We start from the raw sequence: 26,618 nt of genomic DNA on the forward strand, positions 1-26,618 counted from the left end.
AGGCTTGTGCACTGATAACGTTTTATATTAGTTATTTAACTTGTGATGTTGCTTTAAATTTTCACAGCCTTAGACTGTCCCCGTCGTTCACTGGATCTGACTTCTTTCAGCCTTTTTTCCACATTCGAATGGGCGTCTTTTTCCAATCAAAGACCTTCAGTGAGCGCGAGCAGGACATCCATGCCTCGCTCACAAAGCGAGTTCCAGTCGCTTGCCCCTGCCTGCGCGCTAATGGATTCGCCTGCGCCCCGCCTCCCATTGAAGCAGGCACGCATCGTAGCAGCAGCGGCGGCGTGTCGGAGCACGTGACTCGAGAGAGCTGGGCGTGGCCTCGACCCCACGGGGTGAATCTGACATGCAGGGGGCCAGGCTTGTGCAGCCCAAAGTTTCCTTTTAGGAAATGTTTGCGAACTGTCACAATCCAGGGAAGCTCGCGGGAGGACAGGAGCTGCGCTGCCGGGCTCACTGCAATCCTCGCCCCACTTCCAGAGCCTGGGGGCCTTTATTATCTGCATCGTGATTAGCAGCCCCGGGCAGCGGAACACCGCGAAAGGTACGCGAACCCTATTTATTGCAATTGTATGGTGGGCTTGCCCAGTCTGGACGTGTTTTTTAAAATTATTATTATATGTCAATGCGAGACGGTATCTCGAGTTTCAGCGAGCTCGGTTCTATGAAGAGACTGGGCATTCAGTAACTGAAATATTATGTGAAATGTATTCTGCTTAATAATGCGTCTTTGTGCGCTTCTAACGGAGAGTGGAAGCAAGGGGCTGGACCCTGCCTTTCTGCCTCGCAATTATTTATTATTTATTATTAGTTTATGCGTTTATTTTTATAGCGCGACCTTTACCCGAAGGTGTCAGAGCGCTTACAATAGAACCAGTTACATTACATAGGGACTTCAGAGTACCACTCTTTTGAACTTTTAATGTTGGCATGGGTGGCGTCTACGTTCCTCCTCGAGTGTATGTGGAAATCCCTTTCATACGATCATGGTTTCCAAGTCTTAAAATGTCAGCAGATTACTGCCAATGAGTATCTATCTAGCCCTGGGTTTCAGTGTATGTGTATATATATATATATATATATATATATATATATATATATATATATATATATATATATATATATATATATATATATTTTTTAAATTTATTTCAGAACAAGTCAAACTAATTTTAATTTTGGACGCGGAGGACTGCAAGAGATGTCCCAGCTACTCGTAATTGTTGGCGTTGCTAATATAAATGTTATTAATACCGATGTCTGCCATTGCTTCTAATTATGAGATTAATATTGAGCATAGCTAATATAGGAATAAACCTGTTGATAAATGACCCTTGTATACATAACACACCACAAGTAACTTGGCTCTTGCTGCCTAACAAAGTGCTCCTATTGCACAACACGGCACCACGGATTGTTATTTTCATTCTAATACGCCGTCGAAGCGCTTTGAAGCAGTCTCCGACAACAGCAGCGCTTTGTAAGGCAGACAGAACACAAGAAATACATTAAATTACAAAAGAGAGCAAATTAATTAAGTGGCGCACTTTATTGGCAATGGGCTCTCTTCACACTATCTTTTGGATGAAGGGGGGGGGGGGGGGTTATTGTTGGGACCAAAAGTTGTCCGAGAACTGAATTTTTAAGGAGCTCTTGTTATTTAAGGTCCTTTTACGGTTTTCTTCTGTGCATGTTGCCGAGGACGCCAGGGTTTGGTCACTGTTTCTCAATGTTCTCAAAGTTTTAAAAAATACTTGAATTTAAGCGAGGCAACTGTCTGTCGGGTGTTGTTCATTTTGGGGAGAAAGCACTTCATTTCGGATTTTTCGTGCGATTTGCTAAACCTCATGCTGAGGTAAGTGCTGTGAAGCACCCGTATGAACCGCTATGCAGGGTGATGAACTCGCGGTGTACGGGGAACTCTCTTGAATAATGTGTCACAAGTCTCCAACGAGGTGCAAACGTGTGTCCGCTCACAGCAGTGAGACCAATAACACGATCTCAGCGTGAGATGGGCTGATAGCTGAGCAGTGACACTAGGGACAAGGATATCTGAGGTCGATCTCAGCTTCCCAGCTTTATTCGTGTGTGATCCTCGGTCAGTTACTTTAGATCTAATAATTCTCTACCGCTGGACCCAGGTTAGCAGAATTGTGTACGTCCTCGATAGGTGGAAGACTGGCGTTCAGCTATTTAAAATCCTTGTATTTACATTTATGAACATTGTAAGCAGATTTGCGCCTTTGTAAAACGCTATAGTGTATACCCGGAGAAAAAATCCAAATTGGGAAATTGATTAAGGACCAGTTTTATCGGCTTGGCCATTCCCCCAAAAATAGAAAGTGTTTAGAAATCTGTATTCGAAAGAGAATGATGTCACGCCTGTGCACTAATCCACGGGTGGGAGATTTTATCGAACTGCAGCTTTTTTTTTATTAACCAAGTGGGATTTTACTTTTTACCATGTAGTGGAAGTTTCATTATACTTGTAGCTACCCGGCGAGTGTTCGAAACCTTTACAAAGGGTTTGTTCTTCAGCTGTTCTGCATTTTTATATTTCGCAAAGCTTTGAAAGGATTCGCTAAATCGAATCAACCCAATCTGCTCAGAACTTTAAAAATGCACCAATTTCTTGGAAAATGATGTCGCCAGAACCACTTGCCGGAGTCAGCACAGAGAGCTGTAGTGCTATCTGTCTGTCTGTCTGTCTATCTACGTTTCACACGGCGGCACCTGTGTAGATAATCTTTTAAAATATTGAAAAGTGGTTCCTTAGGAAAGGTTCTCTATCTATCTATCTATCTATCTATCTATCTATCTATCTATCTATCTATCTATCTATCTATCTATCTATCTATCATCCATCATATGTGGCATCTCTGTAGAAATCTGTTAAAATATTGAAAAGTGGTTCCTTGGGAAGGGTCACATTATCTGTCTGTCTGTCTGTCTGTCTCTGTCTGTCTGTCTGTCCATCCATCCAACATGGCATCTCTGTAGAAATCTGTTAAAATATTGAAAAGTGGTTCCTTAGGAAAGGTCATCTATCTATCTATCTATCTATCTATCTATCTATCTATCTATCTATCTATCTATCTATCTATCTATCTATCTATCTATCTATCTACACACAGTGTTGATGAAGCTTTTCAAAGCACCCCAGCACTTAATTTGATAGATACAACTAACTAAATAAACCCCATTATTTTCCAAAATGCAGCGCAGGCTAGAAAGGAAAGTGGGCAGTCATACAGCACTTTCAGAGGGTACAAGACATTGGCTTTTAGTGTCAAATGCCGCGGAAGGTTCGGCCGAGGGCGTGTGGCGCTCGCCGCTGCGTCCCTGGAAGCCCTCCAGCTGGGAGATGCTCAGGGGTGCGCAGGAATTCTCCATGGAGAGGTGGCGCATTGTGGCCGCGCAGCCATTCATGGGAAGATGTTAATTGTCCCCTTTTTCTTGTCTTTCTTTCCCACAGACTCAAAAATACAGTATCCCCCCTCACCCTGTTTCTGGGAAGAGATGGATGGAAGGACGGAAATGAACTCGTATCGTGGATTTGTTAAGGTGTCAGATAACTACAGATAAAAAAAAGAAAAATACTTTACATTTGATTTGGTCATAAAACATTTGAAATCCGGCTTGTTTTTCATCTCTTTCAAGAAAGTCTGTAAAGCGCGCTATTGATGCAGAATGACAAAGGCATCTTGCAGAGGACACACGGAAAGGTATGTACCCATCCAGGAGATGATGTCACTGGTACAGTCTGTGCTCCAAAAGTCACTTCACTGAAATAAGACGTCAGTTGCCCAGATTGTGGAGGTCAGATATCGGACCTGGCTGCATGATCCCTTTGGAAAGACAAACACCTCACACGCAAGAAAACAGTGAGTTTGGGAAGTGCAGATATTGCACACTACAGAACAAAGTCCATCTGTCCACCCCAACATGCAGCTTCTGGACTGATCTTCCCCCATTTATATTGCTCTAGTCTCATCCGTGGCCCCATAACTTGTTCTCAGACAGAGATGGACTATAAAACTGAACACTGTAGCTCCACAAGGCCTTAATAACGAGCCTGATCTCCAGTTTCATCCTCGACGCAGGGACACTTTTACCATTTTGGGGTTTCCCATCTTTCGGATGTTCTGGTAGATTTGGAATTCTGTCACGGCATCTGTCCTTTTTCTGTAGCAGTGGATTGCTTTGGACACGTCTGTAACTTTTTTCCCGTCTTACAATGGCCATGGTGGTGAGCCCCTGGCAGGAGGATCTCGGTCAAGCTGTTGGACCAGTCGCTCTGTGCTCCCAAGATCCTGGCGGGACCCCCCACACCTCCTCAGGGCCTCCAAAAAGCCAGGACCCCGGGGACAAAGGACTTCCCCCCTGCGTGGACTGCATGGTATGCGGGGACAAATCTAGCGGGAAGCATTACGGCCAGTTCACCTGCGAGGGATGCAAGAGCTTCTTCAAGAGGTCGGTGCGACGGAACCTGAGCTACACCTGTCGAGGCAACCGGGACTGCCCCATCGACCAACACCACCGCAACCAGTGCCAGTTCTGCCGGCTCAAGAAGTGCCTGAAGGTGGGCATGAGAAGGGAAGGTGAGTCCGGGGCAGACGGGATGGCGGAGGAGTGGGGCCATGTACATTCCCCTGTTTTCCCACCCTTTTGTGTCTAGCGCACTTTTTTTATAAATTTAGAATTTTATTAGGGAGTTTCAGGTAGGATGTGTACACACAAGGTAAATATGGGATCATTTCAAGAGAATAAAATCATCGTCAAGAAAGAGTGATATGTCGACATATTGGCTTGCGTAAGAAGGAACAAGGGGCCCCATTCTATGGTTCTAAAGATCGGGCAGGTTGGTGGGTGGTACCTGGGAAGGTGGAGGATTAGGGTGGAGGACATTTCACTGGACATCGACCTCAGAAGCCACTGCAGTCCAGAGATAGTTTCCAAAGGGGTTTGATTAGTTTGTGACAATAAAACCTTCGTCTCTCACAAATTGTTAGTAGATTGTAGATCACGCATCTTCAGAGTGGCCTACTCGATCTGGCAACCAAGAAGGTGACGTCTGACGTGGCCGTACGTCTGACTAGAGAACCAGGAAGCCAGGTTCGAATCCCAGCGTTCTCTCAAAACCCTGTGATTCCTGGTAAATTATTTAGTCTTCATGTTCCTAAAAACATTTAAAATATTCTGGTTCTGTTGGAAGGTGCTGTAATGCTATTGTGACGGTTTGTGCTTGTACTTTTACAAAATAAAACTACAGAAACAAAACAACAGTTTGAGTCAGTTCCCTTCGTGCAGTCCAGCTGGTCAAGTGACCACATTCAAGTAGTTTAGTGGTGCCTGCTGCGGGGGGTCAGATGTTGACTCTGGATTGGTGCAAGAAAGCTTTTTATTCCCCTTGTTAAGAGGCACTTTGGGTTTTGAGTGGAGTCTATATTTGGTGAATAACACTGTTTACTGTATTTGATATTGTTGCATGAAGACCATTGCTTGTGTGCGGTGTTCCATGTCCTGCAGTTTCAACACACCCTGTGAGATGCGGCTTCCAGACAGTGTCTTGAGTATTCTTTGGAAATCACTCTATGGAATATAAATATATTATGAGGCTGGTTGGCACCGAGGGCAGCTTCAGGGGTCGCCTTCACCATCACACATAGGATTTTATATTTTCACGTTAAGGCATGGGAACATACCTGTCTCAGCACATGCCCTGATTGCTGAAAATACACAGAAGGCTTCCCCCACTTGGTCTACTCCGCAGGCTTTTAGGATCACACCCCAGGGGCGTCCGGTGCAGTGGCACCGGAGCCCTCCGAAACCAAATTGTGACTGTATCTTACTACCTAAGTGGAACTGCGGGGCCGATTTTCCGTGCGTGCACCAGCGCCTATGGCAACCTTACTACACCACAAACCCTCCCTACCTTTCGCACCTTTTGCCTTCCATTGCCTACCCGGGGTGTCTCAGCCCCTATATTGTACTCATTTTACCCTCCAGTGCATACCTGGGGTGTCTCAGCCCCTACCTTTCACACCTTTTACCTTCCAGTGACTACCCCGGGTGTCACAGCCCCCTACCGTTCACACCTTTTATCTTTCAGTGCCTACACGGGGTGTCTCATCCCTACCTTTCACGCCTTAGCCTCCCACTGCCTACCGGGGGTGTCTTAGCCCCTACCTTTTCCTTACGGGGTCTGCCCGGGGTGTCTCTGTCCTTTCCGTTCACACCTGTGCCTACCCTATGTGTCTCAGCCGCTATCCTTCGCGCCTTTGCCTTCCAGTGCCTACCCGGGCTGTCTCGGTCCCTACTTTTCACGCCTTTACCTTCCAGTGCCTACCCTGTGTGTCTCAGCCGCTATTCTTCACGCCTTTGCCTTCCAGTGCCTACCCGGGCTGTCTCGGTCCCTACTTTTTTGACGCCTTTACCTTCCAGTGCCTACCCGGGCTTTCTCGGTCCGTACTTTTCACGCCTTTACCTTCCAGTGCCTACCAGGGGTGTCTCAGCTTCTGTCAGTCACACCTCTGCCTTCCAGTGCCTACCCGGGCTGTCTCGGTCCCTACTTTTCACGCCTTTACCTTCCAGTGCCTACCCTGTGTGTCTCAGCCGCTATTCTTCACGCCTTTGCCTTCCAGTGCCTACCCGGGCTTTCTCGGTCCGTACTTTTCACGCCTTTACCTTCCAGTGCCTACCAGGGGTGTCTCAGCTTCTGTCAGTCACACCTCTGCCTTCCAGTGCCTACCCGGGCTGTCTCGGTCCCTACTTTTCACGCCTTTACCTTCCAGTGCCTACCCTGTGTGTCTCAGCCGCTATTCTTCACGCCTTTGCCTTCCAGTGCCTACCCGGGCTGTCTCGGTCCCTACTTTTTTGACGCCTTTACCTTCCAGTGCCTACCCGGGCTTTCTCGGTCCGTACTTTTCACGCCTTTACCTTCCAGTGCCTACCAGGGGTGTCTCAGCTTCTGTCAGTCACACCTCTGCCTTCCAGTGCCTACCCGGGCTTTCTCGGACCCTACTTTTCACACCTCTGCCTTCCAGTGCCTTCTCGGTCCCTACTTTTCACGCCTTTACCTTCCAGTGCCTACTCTGCGTGTCTCAGCCCCTATCTTTCACACCTTTGCGTTCCAGTGCCTACCGGGGTGTCTCAGCCCCTATCTTTCACTCCTCTGACCTTGCAGTCCCTACCCCAGGTGTGTCGGCATCTCCCTCTCATCAGGACAGCCGTGATTCCCTACACTGCTGCCTGACTCTGAAGCGCATCTCTCCCGGTTCTTTATCTGTCTAGCCCCTGCCCCCGTTCTCTTTCAGCTCTCCATGCAATGCATGTCCCCCCCCCCCCCCCTCCCCAGCCTCTCCTGTGCAGATCTCCCTCTCTCGGGCCTGTCACCGCGGCGACCAGACATCTTCCTGTCAGCTTCTTGTTTGAGCATCTCCCCCTCTCTCGGCCTCTCATCGCTGCATACACCTCCCTGTGCGCAAACCTGTTCCCTTGCATTTCTCGCCTAACGCGGTCTATCGTCCCCTACTGGACGTCCCCCGCCTCTGCACGTCTTCGCGCTCCCTCGGCCTGACATAGCTCGCAGGCCTCTGACTCGTGAGGCAGACATGCATAGAAGATATCTCGTCTCCGGCCTTTTTCTTTGCACCCGTTATTCCCAGAGCCTGTCAATTCCTTTACATATCTCCTTCCGAAGAAGCCCCTCCCAGACTCTCTCCCACTTCTTTTTTTGCTCCCAGGGCCCCTCTCAGATTCCCTCCCCGTTTGTCTGCTACCAGGGACCATCTCAGTCCCCCTCCCCCCGGTTTGTCTGCTTCCAGAGACCCTGTCGTACCTCACCGAGGCTTGTGTTTTCTCGCACCCTCTTTACTAGTTGGTAAAGCCATCGGACACCTGCATTGATATCTTGATGGCATGCCACAGCCTGTTGTGTAGTGCCTACAACACCCAGGGGCTCGTGCGCTGGGGCAATCTAGGTAATTACATCTGATATCTTGGCGCTACTCAGCGTGGGTCACTCCATCGGCGTGAAAGGCGTGAACCGCCGAGATTGGAATCTGCGCCTTGCCGGGCACACTCCGATCTCTGCCGCGGGGCTCAGCCCACCGAGCTGTCTTAAGCCGCTACTTCTCCGCGCTGCATGTTTTCGGGGGGCGTCTGCACCCCACAGATGAGATCCCTGCCGGTTTCATCCATTCACCATTATTAACACCCCCTTGGCAGTTTACTGTACTGAGGCCCACGCAGGCGCATGCCCAGGTCTCATCGGCTCGAGGGGGGCAAATCCCGCAGTCTGAACGCTCTAATACGGGCCTCCTGCTGCGCGTGTCGGTGTTGCTCTTTCTTTAAGGGACCCCCCCCCCTCTTTTATCATTCGCTTTCCCCTTCTCTCACCTCCTGTTGCTTCATTATCCCTACAGATTGACTTATCACTATATAACAATATTTAGGTACCCCGTGCCCGACATGGCAGGGGCGTCTTCGGCCGTGCCCCCAAAATGTGTTGCATTGTTTTGTTTGCGACTCCCCGGAGCTCTAATCTCGTCTTCCCCATGTAACCAAATTGTGTGACCCTGGACACCTCCGTTTGTTGTCTGTTGCTCGGGACGCTTTCCCTATCAACAATGGAAAGAAAACAAGAAATGGGCTAACCTTCTGCACTGTGTCTATAAACAGGCATTTAACTATTGAGTCATGTATCAGTTCCACGCACAAAATAACAGAGAATCTGCAAAAAGTGTAGCTGAGAATGGATTGTGAAAAGCCATGTCTGATTCAGACACCTGACTCCTGCCGGAGCTCATCCTTTTATCCCCTGACTCCTGCCGGAGCTCATCCTTTCATCCCCTGCCTTCTGCCGTATCTCATCCTTTAACCTCCTGCCTTATTTTTCTGAATCAAACACCCGGATGCACATATACATACCCATTTCGGGTCATAAACTGCCTTGGTTCAACCTGAACTTTCACACGCAGCGGGTCTAAGAGAGAAAACGGAACCCCCGCGGCGTTATCAAAGAAATAGGTACAGTGACATCTACAGAAGTGCGAATATCCTTAAACCCACCTTTCTCCCTTATACGCACGAGCGATGGTAACTAACCCAGTCAGAGTCAAACTCATATTTTTTTGTATAGTGCCCAGTATGATGCAGTTGGTCTATGTAGGCGCTTTTCGCATAAATACCCAAAGCACGAAAGAGACTCTCCCCTTCTCAGAATAACATTAATTCTAACAAACACAAACCGCATCCGAGACGCAGGCTCAAATCCCACAAGAAAGTGCGGGTAATGTTAGCATCTTATCCTGAAACTGATTTGAATAATTATAGAATCGATTTCCCAGGATGTGTAATGCAGCTCCTTAAACTAAATAGAAAGGGTGCTCAATCCATAATTTGCAGTTTGAAATGCAGCATTCACTTCACAGCTGCAGGTGCGCGGGAAAATTAGACGCTTTCGGATGCCCACAGCGAAATAACCGACCCCTTGGTACGTATAAACTTGTATTTCCCAGTTGTGACTTAACATCTTTCGGGCACCGGGCTCCGTTCCGACGTCGTTCATATTTCAAAATCCTGGAAGGAGATGGTGTGCTTTATGCTGAATTAGTCTGTACCGCCCATTGCGGTCTCGTGGCACTGAGCAGATGAGCGCTTTCGGTACGCACATATATATATAGTTTGGGCGCAGTATGGCGGCTGCTCGCTGTAAACGGGCGCGTGTGTGTTAGTGGGATATCCTTGAGGTCACGGCAAGTTGGGGTCCTCAGGTTGGTACAAAGTGACAGAGTTTGGGGCCCAGGCGGGGATGGGAGCGATGCAGTGCTTGGAATGGAAAGTACCTGCTTGTTTCTGAGAAGTGCCGGTACTCTCTAATAAAAGTATAGCATTTCTCTTAAGTGCCGGTACTCTCCCTCTCAAAATAAAAAAGTGCCGGTACTCCGTACCGGACAGTACCGGCCCAAGTAAGGTAAGGAAGATCCCAGCACCTCAAGTGAGAAGTACTCCGTCCCCGCCACTGGTGGCACACCGACTCCCTTTGCTGCGCCCCGCGCCCTTGCCCCGGAAGTAAAAGCCCTCACGGTTCACCATGGTACGTGACCTCCAGCAGTGGGAAAAAGCACATTGGGGCACAGGAGAATCTTACACCGGACTCGTCGGTGGCTTCGAATTTATTTTAACTCGGTCACTGCCCGTTCCGTTTAAAAGAACAAGAGCTGTTTTAAATGTCGCCAGGATCACACTGTTCAGTGAAGTGTGAAGCAGGAACGAGTATGGCTTTTTATTGTATTGCAGTGATGACTGACAAAGCGAGGCCACACCTTCTTCAGGGGTGTGATGCAATAAAATAATACACTCCGCCAACACCAAGTAGTAAAACAGTAGTACATTCTGGTTGGGAGACAGTTTGTCTGAAGCTTCACAGAAGGGCGCGTGTTGGTGCGTCAAGTTGTGAAACGATATTTGCTTAAAAAACAGCGGAAGTGAAATAGTTGAACGTGTATCGGTGTATTGTTTCTTTCAGAGCACACGCGGTTTTGTGTCGTGAACCTGTGCAATGTGCAAATCTTGGACGGGGTTTTGAATGTTGTAATAAGAGGTGCGGCCGCGAACGGTAGAATGCCTTTCTCGATGAGAAATCGAACAGGACGTGTACATTTAACACTACGACCACACTTTAAAACATGACACTTAACAGGCTTATCGTTTGTAACTGCGGTCACTTTCAGAGTGTCATGTTTTTCAACTGATTGCACCTCCCGAGGGATAATGATGAAAGGAGTCACTCTGCATAGGCTGCTGGTTACCCGCAGATCTCTGCTACATGCACTGAGCTCGCTGAGCTACCTTCCAGGACTTGTGAGCTCACCTGTCAGAACCCTGACTATCTCACAGCGATGATGCCATGGGCACTGGTGCGAGCAAGGGAAATGCCCCTTTGACTGCTGTTGGGGCAGTGAAACACAGTATTGTCAGGGTTTAATCGGCCGCTCAGAGCACTGGGCCCCGGTGCAACTGCACCCGCTGCACCTGTTGTAGCTACACCCCATGACCAGCCTAGATTGTGGGCGCAGCCGAGGCATCGGGTTCGCGTGTATGCCTCCGTATTTATTAGGCGCTTTGACTCGGGACTCACGCCATCGCTGCGGGTGTGAGTATATGTCAGATACCTCCTTGACTCGGGACTCACGCCATCACTGCCGGTGTGAGTATATGTCCGATACCTCCTTGACTCGGGACTCACGCCATCACCGCGGGTGTGAGTATATGTCAGATACCTCCTTGACTCGGGGCTCACGCCATCACCGTGCTCCTGGCCTTGGTGAACCAGAGGGCATTTCCGGGGCATTAACCAGCTCTTTACACCTCGGAGCCCTCCGGTGAGAGTCAGCAGCAGGGGCGCCTCGTGCAGGAGGCTTCGCACCGCTTTTAAGGCGGCGTTGATTGGTGTCGGAGGAGAGTGACCCGCACATACAGGTAGAGACAGCCCTTGGTGCATGTGGAACGTATCTCCTCCTTCTCGGTTCCTCCAGCGCCCCGTTTTCTGTCACCTCGCCTCAGACGTCGCCTCCCGTTGCCTACTCTCTCTTGAGCACCCCCTCTTCTGTCGATGGCTCATTCTTATCCGTATGATTCACCTCATCGCGGTCCCACAGTCATCTGGCGAGCCACCCACTCACCGACGCATCCGTCCACCTACCACCCCCTTCCAATCCATGAATCCGCCCGTCCACTCAGTCTCTCCATCCGCCCACTAACACTCCCTCTCTCTCGACTCTCCTGTGCACTCTGTCTCTCGAGCGCTCACTTTCTTTCTCATTGTCTCGCTGAGGCTGGAGCGACTGCCTCTCTCTTGCACAAACGGAGTAAGATTCAGAAACCCCCATTAATACAACATGCAAAACGACTCTGTCCAGTTAGGAGGGTATCTCCGGGCCTCGTTCTCGGGCCTCGTTCTCGGGCCTCTGGCTGCCCGCACTCTCGGCCTAGCCGATCAGGGTAGACAGCCGCTTGCAGGCGGGGAAGCTGCCCCGAAAACAAAAGGCGAGGTGACGGGCCTAAGGCGTGGAAGAAGGGGCCCCGGCAACGGGAGCCGAGGTGACAGCCCTATGCAGGCAGGGTACCCCCCCACCCCCCCTGTTTAGCAGGACAGGCCAGGGCTACATGTAGTGCAGGGGATTCCGCTCACTCCCGTCCCCTGCACCGGCTGCACGCTTGGCACCTGCAGTTTGGGGCGATTAATCCTGTCATAGGTGGGTGGAGGGGAGCGCATCTCTTACCCCTCTCCAGCAGCTACCCCCCTCCAACCCCATGAGAAGGGCCCAGCAGCTACTGCACTTGTTATCTTAATGCCCCGCGACCACTGAGGGGTGGAAATTCGGCAGACCTCTGCGAAGCGTCCCGCACGTGGAGAGCCACTAAAGAGGAAACACCCCTGCACCCCTGGATCACGGGCCAGATGTGAGGGTTTAAGGCAGGGTCCAGCCCAAGCCACGAAGGAAGCTTTCGTTAATCCGCCGTCGCTCAGAGTCCACCCCCGCCCCCAAAGTTGAGACCTTTCACACCCATCCACCATGGGCCTGATGTGCGCAAATGCATGTGTCCCAGCCTGGAACTCGAAGTCCACGCTGTCACTCTCTAAATTATGTTACCTGAAATGTTCACCCCGGGAGGATGAAAGGCTGAGCCCACGAAGGCTGCGGCCATTCGAACTTGTGACCTGCGCGGGCGAGTACTCAGGCCGTGGCACCGCGTGCTCAACCCACTGAGCTCATTCCAACCTCAAGATGACGCAATCCTTTTCACTACCGCTCGAGTTAGGATTTACATTGTATGCGTAGGTTACATGTAATGCCCCTGTCAGCAGTGAAACGCGTGGTCACTACCGCTCGAGCTAGGATATACATTGTATGCGTAAGTTACATGTAATGCCTCTGTCAGCAGTGAAACGCGTGGTCACTACCGCTCGAGCTAGGATATACATTGTATGCGTAAATTACATGTAATAATGCCCCTGTCAGCAGTGAAACGCGTGGTCACTACCGCTCGAGCTAGGATATACATTGTATGCGTAAATTACATGTAATAATGCCCCTGTCAGCAGTGAAACGCGTGGTCACTACCGCTCGAGCTAGGATATACATTGTATGCGTAAGTTACATGTAATGCCCCCGTCAGCAGTGAAACACGTGGTCACTACCGCTGGAGCTAGGATATACATTGTATGCGTAGGTTACATGCAATGATGCCCCTGTCAGCAGTGAAACGCGTGGGCGCGATTTTCGCGCCTCTTTCTGTACGTTACACTTCGGTAAATGGTTATTCGGCTGTTCTTCCGCTTCACACCGACCAGTCCGAAATAATGACATCACACCGACCACCCGCAGGCTGCGCGATGCACGATGTCCCTGAACATCTCTGAGAGATGTCAGTCTTAGGAAAGGCCAGGCAATCATCGGTTTCAGATGGAAATATTACACCGAGCCCACGCGCAGTCCGTGCCGTGCAGCTGGTATTGAGAACTTCTCGATTTAATAAGAAAACACCGTTTACGCTTGCGCGCCTTTTCTGATGTATGGGGCAGAACACATTATTTTACACGCGTCGCGGTGATCGGCGGCATCCCATCGTCTGCACACTTAGCACGGATCCTTTGGAATCGAGAGTTGAATATGTGTGTGTGTCAATTATTTGTCTCCTGAGACCCCACTGAACCCCCACAGTGCGAATGTAAAGTGTCATTAAAGGACCGGTTATTGTGTTTTAGCCCACAATAGATGCCTTTTACCGCCACCTCATTTCGTCCTCATAGGATAGGAGACCTGAGGTGTTGAGAGACTGAAAACTCCATGTTAAAAACATGGACTGAAAACATAGTTTACAAGAACGTGGGCCATGTTTATAGCTGAGCAGAGGAAAGCCATCCGCTAAAAGGGCCGCGTATCCCGTCCAACTTTTCACCAGAGCACTCGTGTCAGTGGGTCCCTAAACACTGCGGATGAGACGTCCCGTCCGCCACTTTATGGCGGATTCTCCGCAGTCCTCACCCTAAATAAGACCAAATCATACACTCCACAGATCTCGGTTTATAGAGTAAGTTTCTGCCCAAATCTCGACACAACCCTACACACGTAATTGGTTCCTAATTACAACCACATTCCAATAAACATGTATTAGGAGCGAGTACATTTGACACTATTAACTGGAGGCCCTATATTTTTTCTTTTTTTTGTGTTGAGGGGCGAGGTGAGGTTGGTAAGTGCGTGTGATACAATTTGTCTGAGACCATCGTTTTCATTTTTTATTTTACAGACCTTATATTTGTGGTCCGGATTCTGTCAGTCCATGTTTGGGGTTTCAGGTGGGTCGGTACTAGGGTTTTTCGTGGGCATTGTTCTAATTGGAAGCGACAGTGCAACTCTGAATCAATTTAGGCCCGAATGTCTGTAAAAAACTTTGTATTTGAGTGTATGTTTAATGCTGTCTATAGAAGCGGCCCCTTTTGCAAAAAGCAGCCACCGCGGGAAAGCGGGATTGTAGTGATGTTCACAGCAGGTTGGGAACAAAACTTCACGTGAACGCAGCAAAGTCGGGTCTGGGTTTGTGTGAACCATGTAAAAAGAACTAGGTGTCCCCCGTCGTAATGGAATATTTTCCAAGTCACATTTGTCCACCAGTGCATGGTGGCAATGTTGAGCCTTTAATAACATAACATAAGGGGCGGCTCGCATAGGACGTGCTGCAGGACGGTGGGGCGGCGGAGGGGCAGCGTGGGAGGTAGTAAACTCGGACATACGACGGAACGGAGGAACGTAATAATTACTTCAGCATAACATAACATAAGATACCATAACATAACATACAACAAACAGCCCACAGGCTCGAATCCATTGGGCCGGCGCTGCCTTTCACCCTGTCGAGGTAGATCAGCTGTGGTGGGTAATACAGTGCCCCTGTTTAAAACATCGAATGTGCAAAAAGTGTAGTAACAAATAATAAATACATGCACAAAATGTTATTGTTTTCGCTTCTTACATGGCATTGTTACTCATTTTATCAACCGACGCAGCCTTTTATCCTCTCGGAAGTGATCAGTTGAGTTTGGTATTACTGTGACTGCTGTTACGGACAGCGAAAAGAGAAAATGTGCTGCTACAATACACCAGACAAAAGCACACAATGATATTGTGTTATCTTTTGACATAGGTGTGGACTTATTTTATGAACCGCTTAGGGCGAAAGGCAAAGTGAACTTTGCTATAGGACCCGGAGCCCCCAGGTTGTTCCCTGCCCCACCCTCCTCAATCCCACAAATACACTAACTCCAGCAGTTTGTAAGATGGGTCCTAATTCAAGGACTTGGGAACAGAAAGGCAGCCTTGCGGCCCACTGGCCATGGCTTGCGATGGTCCCACTCTGACCCAGTGCTGGGGTTTGGTGGTGGAGTGAGCGGGTGTGGTGTAGAGGCTGAGATGCCGATCAGAGCACTGGCTTTATCAAAACCCTGAGAGGATGCTCCCGGCAGACACAAGCCTGACTTATCCAACGCTGCACCCCTTGGACCCCCTTCAGGTGGGCTTTGGGGTGAACAGGTTTGTTTTTACAAATTGTGTTGACCATTCATTTTACACAACAATTGTCACAGTGCATTGACGAAAACCCATAGGTTTTTCAGTCGCTCTCAACGATTTTAATAGTTGTCTGCAGCAGATACCCGTGTCTGTGACCTTCAGATCACAGCCTGTCCCCCTCAGGGCTCCAGCCAGGACCGAGGAGCTCGGCCTAGCCAGTAGTGAGGCCTCCTCGTGCCCTCCATCACAGGAGCAGCTTCCAGCCCCAGCCCATCCACTCTTGAGAGCAGCATCTAACTAACTGACTAACCTGCCCTGTAAGCATCCTCCTGCCCTCGTCTCCGTCCAGCTGTGAGAGCAGCATCCTACCCCCTCGGCCAGGGCGCAAGCTCCTGCCCTCCACCCCACCCAGCCGAGAGCAGCATTCTGCATCTGATCGACCTGCCCTGAAAGCGCCCTCCTGCCCTCCCGTCCGTCCAGGACAGAGGGTAGCTCTTGTTCCCCACTCAGTCTGGCCTTGAGAAAAACCCCAGGCAATACTGCCCTGAAGTCCATGAGAGCTGCCTACCTCCCCAGGCCACCGGTCCTGCAATCAGCATCTTGCTTAACCCATCCAATCCTAAAACCAGCCGCCAGCCTCCATCTACCCAGACTTAAGAGCTGCAGCATCCTTCCACGCAGTCCGCCCCTCCAGCGGCGTAGCCAGCATGTCACGGGCCCTAGTGCTAGATGAGAAATGGGCCCCTCTAGCCGCTGTGAACCATGAAAAAGAGAAACAGTTAGGGCTCAGTGGGCCCTCGTACACTGCACCTGCTGCTCCTGTGAAATCTACGCCCTACGCCCTACACCATGTCCTGACTTGAGCCTTAGCCAAACCAGCTATGAAGGCAGCCTCCTGGTATCCAGCTCTTCCTGCCCTAAGAGCAGCCAGCCTCCTCCTGCCACAGACCCTCTCCCGATCTAAGAGCACCCCGCCCCCCCCCAGTCCAAGAGAAGCCTCATGCCACAGACCCTCTCCCGATCTAAGAGCACCCCCACCTAGGCCCAAGAGAAGCCTCCTGCCACAGACCCTCTCCCGATCTAAGAGCACCCCCCCGGTCCAAGAGAAGCCTCCTGCCACAGACCCTCTCCCGATCTAAGAGCACCCCCACCCAGGCCCAAGAGAAGCCTCCTGCCACAGACCCTCTCCCGATCTAAGAGCACCCCCACCCAGGCCCAAGAGAAGCCTCCTGCCACAGACCCTCTCCTGATCTGAGAGCACCCCCACCCAGGCCAGAGAGAAGCCTCCAGCTCTCCAGGCTGCCGGGGGCTCAAAGGGTGGCCCGCACTGAGATCTATAGAAAAATGGGGGGGCGAACAGGGCTTTGTAAAGGAGGTCCAGCTAAGTGAGCCCTAAAGTATACAACCAAAGAAGTATTGAAGCTGTTCCTTAAGTGAATGAGACGGACCATGTGGTGTGCATAAAGTTCATATAGAAGCCACAAGGTTGGATATGGAAGCCCTCACACAGCCATCGGGATGTCATGCCACACGCACCCATCAGGATGTAATGCCTCATCATCTGGCTGCTCCACGTAGAGTCGGCTGGTGCAATACCCGACGGGCTCCTGATTATGGAGCGCTCTTATGGAGATCTTTTATCCAAACGGCCGTTAGGTGAGGTGGGAGTGAGGGCCTCTACTCTGATGTAGATGAAGGGAAGGTGGTGGGAGATAAAATAGGGAAGGGAGTACTTTCTCAATTAATTTATTATGAAGCCTCCTTACCTAGTTAAAAAATATATATGAGGTAAAGTGTTAGTGCCGTAGATCAATGTGCTAGGTTATAGACACTGCCTCATCTCGGGTCAACATGTTTCTCGCTCTAACTGAGGATTACTCTAGCGATTCGTCAGGACCTAGTATATTCTATCTACATTCAAACTGTATATCCAAATTACAGTAAGCATTCGTTTTGGTAGCTGGTATTTTACCTGCAACTCGGTCTACCCTATCAATTCCATAGGATAGCACACTGCAGTTCCTGGTAGGTTACGCAAGGAGTTCCTTGCGTTAGACATGCCGAGTCCGTGTCTCCGGTCGACCTACCAGGACTGGGAGATCTCCCAGCATCCGCTTATCCGACGGTTTTTACCCTTATGAAATCACACCTCAGAACTTTTTTTCTCCAAGGCAGGCATTCCTTGTTTGCTTTTGTGAGTTCGGAAGAGCACTGTTCAACACCACCTTGCGATCTCCAGTCCTTCCTACAGTGCAAACTGCAAGGACCCCACTTTTCTAAAGAAGCCACCCCTTGCCACGTCTCCTATACATGTCTATATATCTGTATCTATACATCTTTATCTATCTAGCTAATATATATTACCCACTGGTGGTCTCCAGTAGGTAGTTATAGTTAGGACCATGTTTCAACAGGAAAAGCGTTTTTGACTTGCCTATATCTTTGGTGTCGTTTGATGAATCGTCACAAAATTTTGACAAAGAAGTGTGCCGGTGATTCTAGTTTCAATAACAACAATTGACGGACAGAATGTTGAACAATGTCAAACATTCACCCCAGTACAGTGATCTGGGCCAAAATCTATTGTTTTTTTGCTCCTCATGCCATTCCTGTTTGAACCCAACCATATGCAAATCAGTCTTGACCCTGTTCCCCATGGGAACAGTCCAGCCCAAACTGTCAAGCCAGGTCCTCCCTGTACTGGAAACAAGCATCCTGTGACTGGTTTCAGGGTTGCACCCCTCATCAGCCAGGCTAGCATGACTCCAGTGGCATGGAGAGCACAGGGCCCACGTCTGGGCATAGCCATCCCACTCGGGGTAACAAATGCAAAAGGAACAATTGATGGACAGAATGTTGAACAATCCTTCATTTGTTGCTGCATCACTTTTTGCCCTAAGTGGGATGGGTATGACCTGATGTGGGTCCCTTGCACACTGCAATGCACTCACTCACAGACCCAGTCAGACACCTATTCACAGACCCACTCAGAGACTCATGCTCTCACTCACAGACCCACTCAGAGACTCACCCATCCACTCACTCACACACTCATTCACAGACCCATTCAGGCTCATTGCACTCCCAGACCCATTCAGAGACTCAAGCACTCACTTACAGACAGTGGCGGCTCCACTGCCGAGCGGAGTAATGCAAAGAAATAAATAAAACGAATTACATTGCGCGCGCTGCAACGCTAAATGGCGATGCAGCGAGAGCAAGGTAATTCGTTTTATTTATTCATTTCTTTACATTACTCCGTTTGGCCGTGAGCCAGAGTTTACTACCCCACACCGTGCCCCTCCACCGCCCGCAGCACTCCCTCGAGGAGCCGCCGCTGCTTACAGACTGATTCCCACACTTATGGAGACACTTGCAAACCCACTCAAACACTCATGACACCCATTGACAGACCTACTCAGACACTTGCGCACCCACTCAGGCACTCATGCTAATCACAGACCCACTCATTCACTCACACACCTACTCACACACCAAGTAAATCACTTATGCAGCCACTCCCAGACATACACACACCCACTGAAAGACCCACTCAGACACTCTCACACCTACTCACAGACTTACTGAGCCACTCATGCACACACTCACTCACTGTCATAGGTTACTGGTTACAGTTAGGATATCAAATACAAAAAACAAAACCTTAGAAATCCACTTAAAAAAACAGGGGTTACAGTGACGTTACAGTTAGGAAAAAGAATGGAAAAAACATAGAAATTCACTGGAAAAAAACAAAGGTTACGAACGTTCTATTTTTGGCTCAGATTTCACTTGTACAAAACCATTGAAATTCAGCAGTTATAGTTCCCTGAGTTAACTATAACTTATGCCCCTGCAATGCACTGCTTATGACCTCACATATTACGTCACTCATGACATGGTCAGTGACATCACTGATAACATCCAAAATTATTTCACATAGAATCATCTTTCATCAAGTGTTAATACTGCGGTTTATTATATATCATGCTGCACAGCGTGCGTCACTGCAGTTGTAATGGTCTGTGCAATTTGTCGCCTTGAAATAAAGTGACCAGGTGCAAGTCATCTAAAATAGCAGCAATGTTATGGTATGCCTGGATTTCAAAATTGTCCGAAAAAGGTGAATACCTTTCGCTTCTCCTTTTCTCTCCTCTGCTCCTGGAATGCCAGGAAAATCCATTGGTCTGGTCCGAGGCAAGCGGTTCATGCCCCCAAATATATATATTCATATATCAATTCTTCACCGTATATTGCTTGAATCTCTCAAAACAACGGATCCGGACCACGGTATAGTGCAATTATAATCCTTTATTTAGTGCAAGATGGCATAACGCGTTTCAGCTCTCACGGGAGCCTTGATCACATGACAGAGTTCAGCGTTATCACTGGTATATTTAAAGTGGCTAGGGCAAGCGTGACTACATTCACCTGTGCAAATTACGCTATAGACATAGACAAGTTACTACTCAAATTCACTGATACACTGATATCGGCATATGTACAAAAGGGTAAAAAAATGATAAACGCATGGCAGTAACAATTCATAATCATACAATTTCATAAATATAATTTGATCTTGGTTAAAACCATTAGCTTTGCTTTAAATATAATCAAATAGTCTTTATATTCATATTGTACCCCCTGGGGTATGTCTTTTCCTGTCCTTGCGTATATCTGCACACGTGTTCAAAAAAGTGCTATATGTGTTTAAAGTGCTTTGTGCTAAATCACCCAATTCCCTGAGTGGGAATTTAATACATTAGTTGACACTGTTTTTCTTAATTTCATAATTTTATCATTTTACTGCAGGCGAGCAACCATGGCTCTGTTTCTATGTCCATACTGGAGCCCCAGTATGTAACATCGAGGTGTATCAACCCCTATATAGTTGTACTTCTTATTTATATTGAAAGTAATTGAGATGGAAATTGTTCACATTGATTTTTGTAAATTCCTGACACTGATGGTACATTTTTATTCAGCCCGATTACATAGGTCAAACATCTTTATATCGGTAAAAATACCAAATGACCCTTTCAATTGTCTATGTGTATGCGGGTCAATTCACTGTTCTTGCTATCACTATCATATATGTTGGTTAGGTTTAGTGCAATTTATGCAACAGACAAAGTGCATGTGCTACTTTTCTACGTATGTCTCATACGTAGCTTGTGCAAATTGGCATCGATGTTTACCATGTATTATTACTAAAGTCATCTTGACAGTAATCAATGTATATAGATAGAATTATTATCAAATATCATCATGATAATATTATATATATATATATTTCCAAAGATCACAGAAAAGTATTTTATTTGTGCCTACTTTTTGGCTGATTCTGGATATATAGGCCATTATGGATATATATATATATATATATATATATATATATATATACACGCACACATATATATCAATCCCATAGGTTCATAGGGAGGGCGTTTTAAAGGATGGAAGGTCCTTCTCGGGTAAAAAAACCGCAATTTTCAATCCAATCTATCCTTATTTTCTTTCAAGGTAGAGTCAGAAATAACACAGGTGTGCATCAAACAGGTACATATTTCAAAGTGAAGGTGACAACCTTCTGTGGGAGAATTTACCAGGGGGGGAGGGCGGCAGGCCAGAGCGGTTTGTCATGACTTGACAGTTACTGATAACTTTTTAAGAGACACCTGGATTTACCTCTTACCCTGAAATGTGACCCTTGTCCTGTGGCCGGTGCCGGTTTAGTGCTCGGGGCAAAGCTTTGAGTAACCCTGTCATTATAAAGTGCTTTCTGCGACTGTCCCCTGAAGCACACCAATGCGCTTTGCTATCAGCCACTTAAGAGCTCGCAAAAGGATAAATGTTTTTTTTTATCTGGTTTGAGAAGATGAAAGGCGGAGTCACAATTCACAGACTTCGTCAGAGAGGCCCTCGCGAGGCTTTGAAAGCTGACATACCTGCCAAGTGCCAGCCCTCACCACCATGCCTGGATATTAATCCAGCAGTACACTGTTAACTGCGATTTTTGAGAATTTACAGTGTTAAAATAGAAACTACAATCCCCAGAATGCAGAGTGCTGTTGTCTGAAAAGACCAACACTCGGTGAATGTGTTACACGTAGCACTGGACCGAATGTCGGCTGAAAATCATCGAGTGACTTATATTTTCCGCTGAAAACTATTACAAAAGAAAAGCCGTTTCCTTCCAGCCGAAAAACAACCAAATTCATGAAGTGCCCTGAAGTCCCTGATAAGTACTACTTGGAGCTAAACATGAACAGTGATCGCGGGTGTAGTAGCCTAGGAAGGATGCCGTGGGACTTGGTGCAACCTGGGGAATCGGCCCCTTTGACTGCTGTTCGGCTTTTAAAATACAGAGTGGTCAGAATTCAATGGGCTCCATAGGGCTCTGAGCCCGGTGTCGCTGCACCTGCTGCACCTATGTTAGCTTCGTCCCCGTGCAGTTGGCAAATGGTGCCAGGGCGTGATTTGCTCAGAGAATGGAGTATGGCACTTTTTAATCCCACAAATTGTAAACTGATCACTGGCATAGAAAGGGTGCCCTGGTACTTAATGGACGCAAATAGAACCACCCACCCAACACATTTGGTAGAAAAAACAGTATAACTAACATAATTAAGGTGCAGTAGGTCCCTTAGACGCACCGGTCATAGTGCCTCCCCCTGAAATAGATCAGTTTTCACAGTTTGACAAACATAACTCTCAGATATGTATTTTGCTGTGGAGAGGGTGTACAGCAGCTAACACCACCACCGTGACGTCAGAGGCATGCTGGAGGTCAGGGGGCGGCATGCTTCCGGTCCCAAGCACCTGCTTGATAAGCCCGACTCAGCTGTTGGGTTTAAAGGGCCTCAGTGACGCAACCGGACCCTAACTACACTTCATCGAAGCGCCCCAAGAGCTGGCGGGTAAACTGGGGCAGGGGAGACCAGAGGCGGACTGGCTTCAAGAGGACTGTGTAAGTCTCAGGACAGGTCGGTGCCACCGGAAGTCTAGTAGGGCTGGGCTGAGTCCCTCACATACCAGGTAAACAGCTTGTAACAGAGTCACAATTTTGGACATGCCGAGAAAAGAATCAAGTTGACCACCTGAGAAAGAGCCTCTGAAAGAGTAAATTATTTGGCTGGGTTGATTAAATTATGTGGCAAGAAAAGGGGAAGTGGTACAGCATAATGTCACAAACTCTGAGATAGAATTATTTTACGACAATGTCAGGGTACACATTACACCTCGTTAGTGCCAGTTTAATCGCCGAATCCAGAAATTAGCTATGGACAGGCGACGAGTTAACCTTTTCCAAGGGCCTGCCACTGTGCAGCATCACAGGTGACACTGTTAAAGTAACTTTTGATCCAATTCAAACTAAAAACATTTTTTGTTGTTGTGTAAAACTTACCCAACAATTGGTGGATTATGTGAAGATGCTGTAAATCCTTAATTATGTGTAAAATGTGGCAGCTGCAGAACCACTTAATTTCGATGTCCCTGGTTAGACTAACTGCTCCAGACACAGCATCAGCACAAGGACTCTCCTCTAAAGAGTTACCAGAACGTGGAGTTTATTAAATTTGGCAGCAAGTAAGCAAGTACTGTGATATTTGTGAGCAAGTACTCTAAATTCTTTACTCCTACTTCACCCTGATCTTGAATTGACAACCCTCTTGCACACACCCCTGCAAACCAATCCCCATTAAGATGGTCAAATATGAGAAAGATTTTTGGGTGTCAAGGGTCAGAAAGTTTGCCTTCACCCCATCTCCGAAAATAAGTGTTTTGGAGTTTAGGAAGCTCCTGTAAACAAGCCTTTTAAACGAAACCTGATGATCACATTAGAGTGACGAAGAACGCTTCTAGACCCTAACGCCCATGGAGTTAGAACATCTCACGGTCATGGAGTTAGAACATCTCACGGTCATGGAGTTAGAACATCTCACGGTCATGGAGTTAGAACATCTCACGGTTATGGAGTTAGAACATCTCACGGTCATGGAGTTAGAACATCTCGCGGTCATGGAGTTAGAACATCTCGCGGTCATGGAGTTAGAACATCTCACGGTTATGGAGTTAGAACATCTCCCGGTTATGGAGTTAGAACATCTCCCGGTTATGGAGTTAGAACATCTCCCGGTCATGGAGTTAGAACATCTCCCGGTCATGGAGTTAGAACATCTCCCGGTTATGGAGTTAGAACATCTCACGGTTATGGAGTTAGAACATCTCACGGTTATGGAGTTAGAACATCTCACGGTTATGGAGTGAGTACATCTCACGGTTATGGAGTTAGAACATCTCATCTCACGGTTATGGAGTGAGTACAGCTCACGGTTATGGAGTTAGAACATCTCACGGTTATGGAGTTAGAACATCTCACGGTTATGGAGTTAGAACATCTCACGGTTATGGAGCTAGAACATCTCACGGTTATGGAGTTAGAACATCTCACGGTTATGGAGTTAGAACATCTCACGGTCATGGAGTTAGAACATCTCCCGGTCATGGACTTAGAACATCTCCCGGTCATGGACTTAGAACATCTCGCGGTCATGGACTCAGAACATCTCACGGTTATGGACTTAGAACATCTCACGGTTATGGAGTTAGAACATCTCACGGTTATGGAGTTAGAACATCTCACGGTTATGGAGTTAGAACATCTCACGGTTATGGAGTTAGAACATCTCACGGTTATGGAGTTAGAACATCTCACGGTTATGGAGTTAGAACATCTCACGGTTATGGAGTAAGAACATCTCACGGTTATGGAGTTAGAACATCTCACGGTTATGGAGTTAGAACATCCCACGGTTATGGAGTTAGAACATCTCACGGTTATGGAGTTAGAACATCTCACGGTTATGGAGTTAGAACATCTCACGGTTATGGAGTTAGAACATCTCACGGTCATGGAGTTAGAACATCTCACGGTTATGGAGTTAGAACATCTCACGGTTATGGAGTTAGAACATCTCACGGTTATGGAGTGAGTACATCTCACGGTCATGGAGTTAGAACATCTCACGGTTATGGAGTTAGAACATCTCACGGTTATGGAGTTAGAACATCTCACGGTTATGGAGTTAGAACATCTCACGGTTATGGAGTTAGAACATCTCACGGTTATGGAGTTAGAACATCTCACGGTTATGGAGTTAGAACATCTCACGGTCATGGAGTTAGAACATCTCACGGTTATGGAGTTAGAACATCTCACGGTTATGGAGTTAGAACATCTCACGGTTATGGAGTTAGAACATCTCACGGTTATGGAGTTAGAACATCTCACGGTTATGGAGTTAGAACATCTCACGGTTATGGAGTAAGAACATCTCACGGTTATGGAGTTAGAACATCTCACGGTTATGGAGTTAGAACATCCCACGGTTATGGAGTTAGAACATCCCACGGTTATGGAGTTAGAACATCTCACGGTTATGGAGTTAGAACATCTCACGGTCATGGAGTTAGAACATCCCACGGTCATGGAGTTAGAACATCCCACGGTTATGGAGTTAGAACATCTCACGGTTATGGAGTTAGAACATCTCACGGTCATGGAGTTAGAACATCTCACGGTCATGGAGTTAGAACATCTCACGGTTATGGAGTTAGAACATCTCACGGTTATGGAGTTAGAACATCTCACGGTTATGGAGTTAGAACATCTCACGGTTATGGAGTGAGTACATCTCACGGTCATGGAGTGAGTACATCTCACGGTCATGGAGTTAGAACATCTCACGGTTATGGAGTAAGAACATCTCACGGTTATGGAGTTAGAACATCTCACGGTTATGGAGTTAGAACATCTCACGGTCATGGAGTTAGAACATCTCACGGTTATGGAGTTAGAACATCTCACGGTTATGGAGTTAGAACATCTCACGGTTGTGTTTTACTTTGTTCCAGCGCCCTGAAGCTGTAAAGGAAGAGAGTTAGCCATCAGGTCACATAGCCTCACTAATGAAGTAACAATAACAAACCAGAACCAAAGTTAATTCACCACATTTCTTCCTGGCAATAGGGTAATTTGACCAAGAATACGGTGAGAACGTAAGCAGGCCGAACATTTTGGTCCAGGGGTGAGAGGTGGTAAGCTGGCTATGAGCTGCTTGAGACGCGATAGAGCAAGTTATAAAGATCCCGTTGCAGCCAAGAAAAACACCCAAACAGAAGAGGCCAGGCAGACATGCTGTTCTCTTATCCCCAGATTGCCAGGACTCCAACATTGGTGTTCCCATGTTCCTTCAATCCTTGCTAATTCTTATCAGCATCACTTGAGCAAATAAAGCATTTTTAGACTGGAAATAACGAATCTGCAAGAATCGGCGTAATTTCAGTTAGTAAAAATTCTAATGTCCGACTAGTCTGTTTTTTTAGTTTTAATCAGCATTTGACAAACAGCAGCTGAAACGGTTTGGGAACTAGTAGGAAAAATAAGGTGAAATACAAAAAATTTGTCAGTCAAAAATAACATTTATTTAGACCACAGGTCTTTAAACAACATAAAAACATAACAATTTCTATAAATATTCTAAAATCATCACAAATTCATCAACAATTGCCATTGTAATAGGCTGATTTCCATACACTACATTACAGAATTGCTCAATACTCAATATATAGATCGTAGGCACGCCTGTGTATAAACATAGATACTTTAAAAGTATAAAAAAAATCCTATTATAAATTATCTTTCCAAAAATGTATGTCAGATAAAACTATCTAAAACCCACTTCCATCATATCTTTCAACCTTGCGTTTTATTTTCCATAAAAAACCTTTTTACGGCCTTCATAAATCTCCCAATAACTTGCAATTTCAAGGTTTGGCTAAAATTGGAAGGCAACTGCATCTCTGTGCTGCAGGAATCACAAGCCAGGTCATCGTCTACCATAGGTCCATAACAATCCCTGCATATTTATACCAGGCCTGCCCCACTCATCCACCTCCCATGGGCACAAATTCTCAAGTTATGCTGGTGGGCAGTCGAGCCCATGCACATTGACACAACTGGTTCCC

The 26,618-nt window shown here is 47.5% G+C and overlaps 1 protein-coding gene across 2 annotated transcripts in view; it reads left to right on the forward strand.

Annotated features, from left to right (window-relative positions):
- The first annotated feature begins 271 nt into the window (after window positions 1-271).
- Window positions 272-26,618, forward strand: part of LOC146773002 (nuclear receptor subfamily 2 group F member 5-like) — an 81,644-nt gene continuing 55,297 nt past the window's right edge. The window contains exons 1-2 of one of the 2 annotated variants that reach the window (XM_085637412.1): window positions 272-553; window positions 3,485-4,610. In XM_085637412.1, the coding sequence (XP_085493538.1) occupies window positions 4,247-4,610 (364 nt within the window). In that variant the 5' untranslated portion in view covers window positions 272-553; window positions 3,485-4,246. The remainder of the gene's footprint in view (window positions 554-3,484; window positions 4,611-26,618) is intronic. The other variant, XM_085637411.1, reaches the window with a different exon arrangement.

This window comes from Triturus cristatus, chromosome 12 (assembly GCF_964204655.1).
Source record: "Triturus cristatus chromosome 12, aTriCri1.1, whole genome shotgun sequence".
Taxonomy (NCBI): Eukaryota; Metazoa; Chordata; class Amphibia; order Caudata; family Salamandridae; genus Triturus; species Triturus cristatus.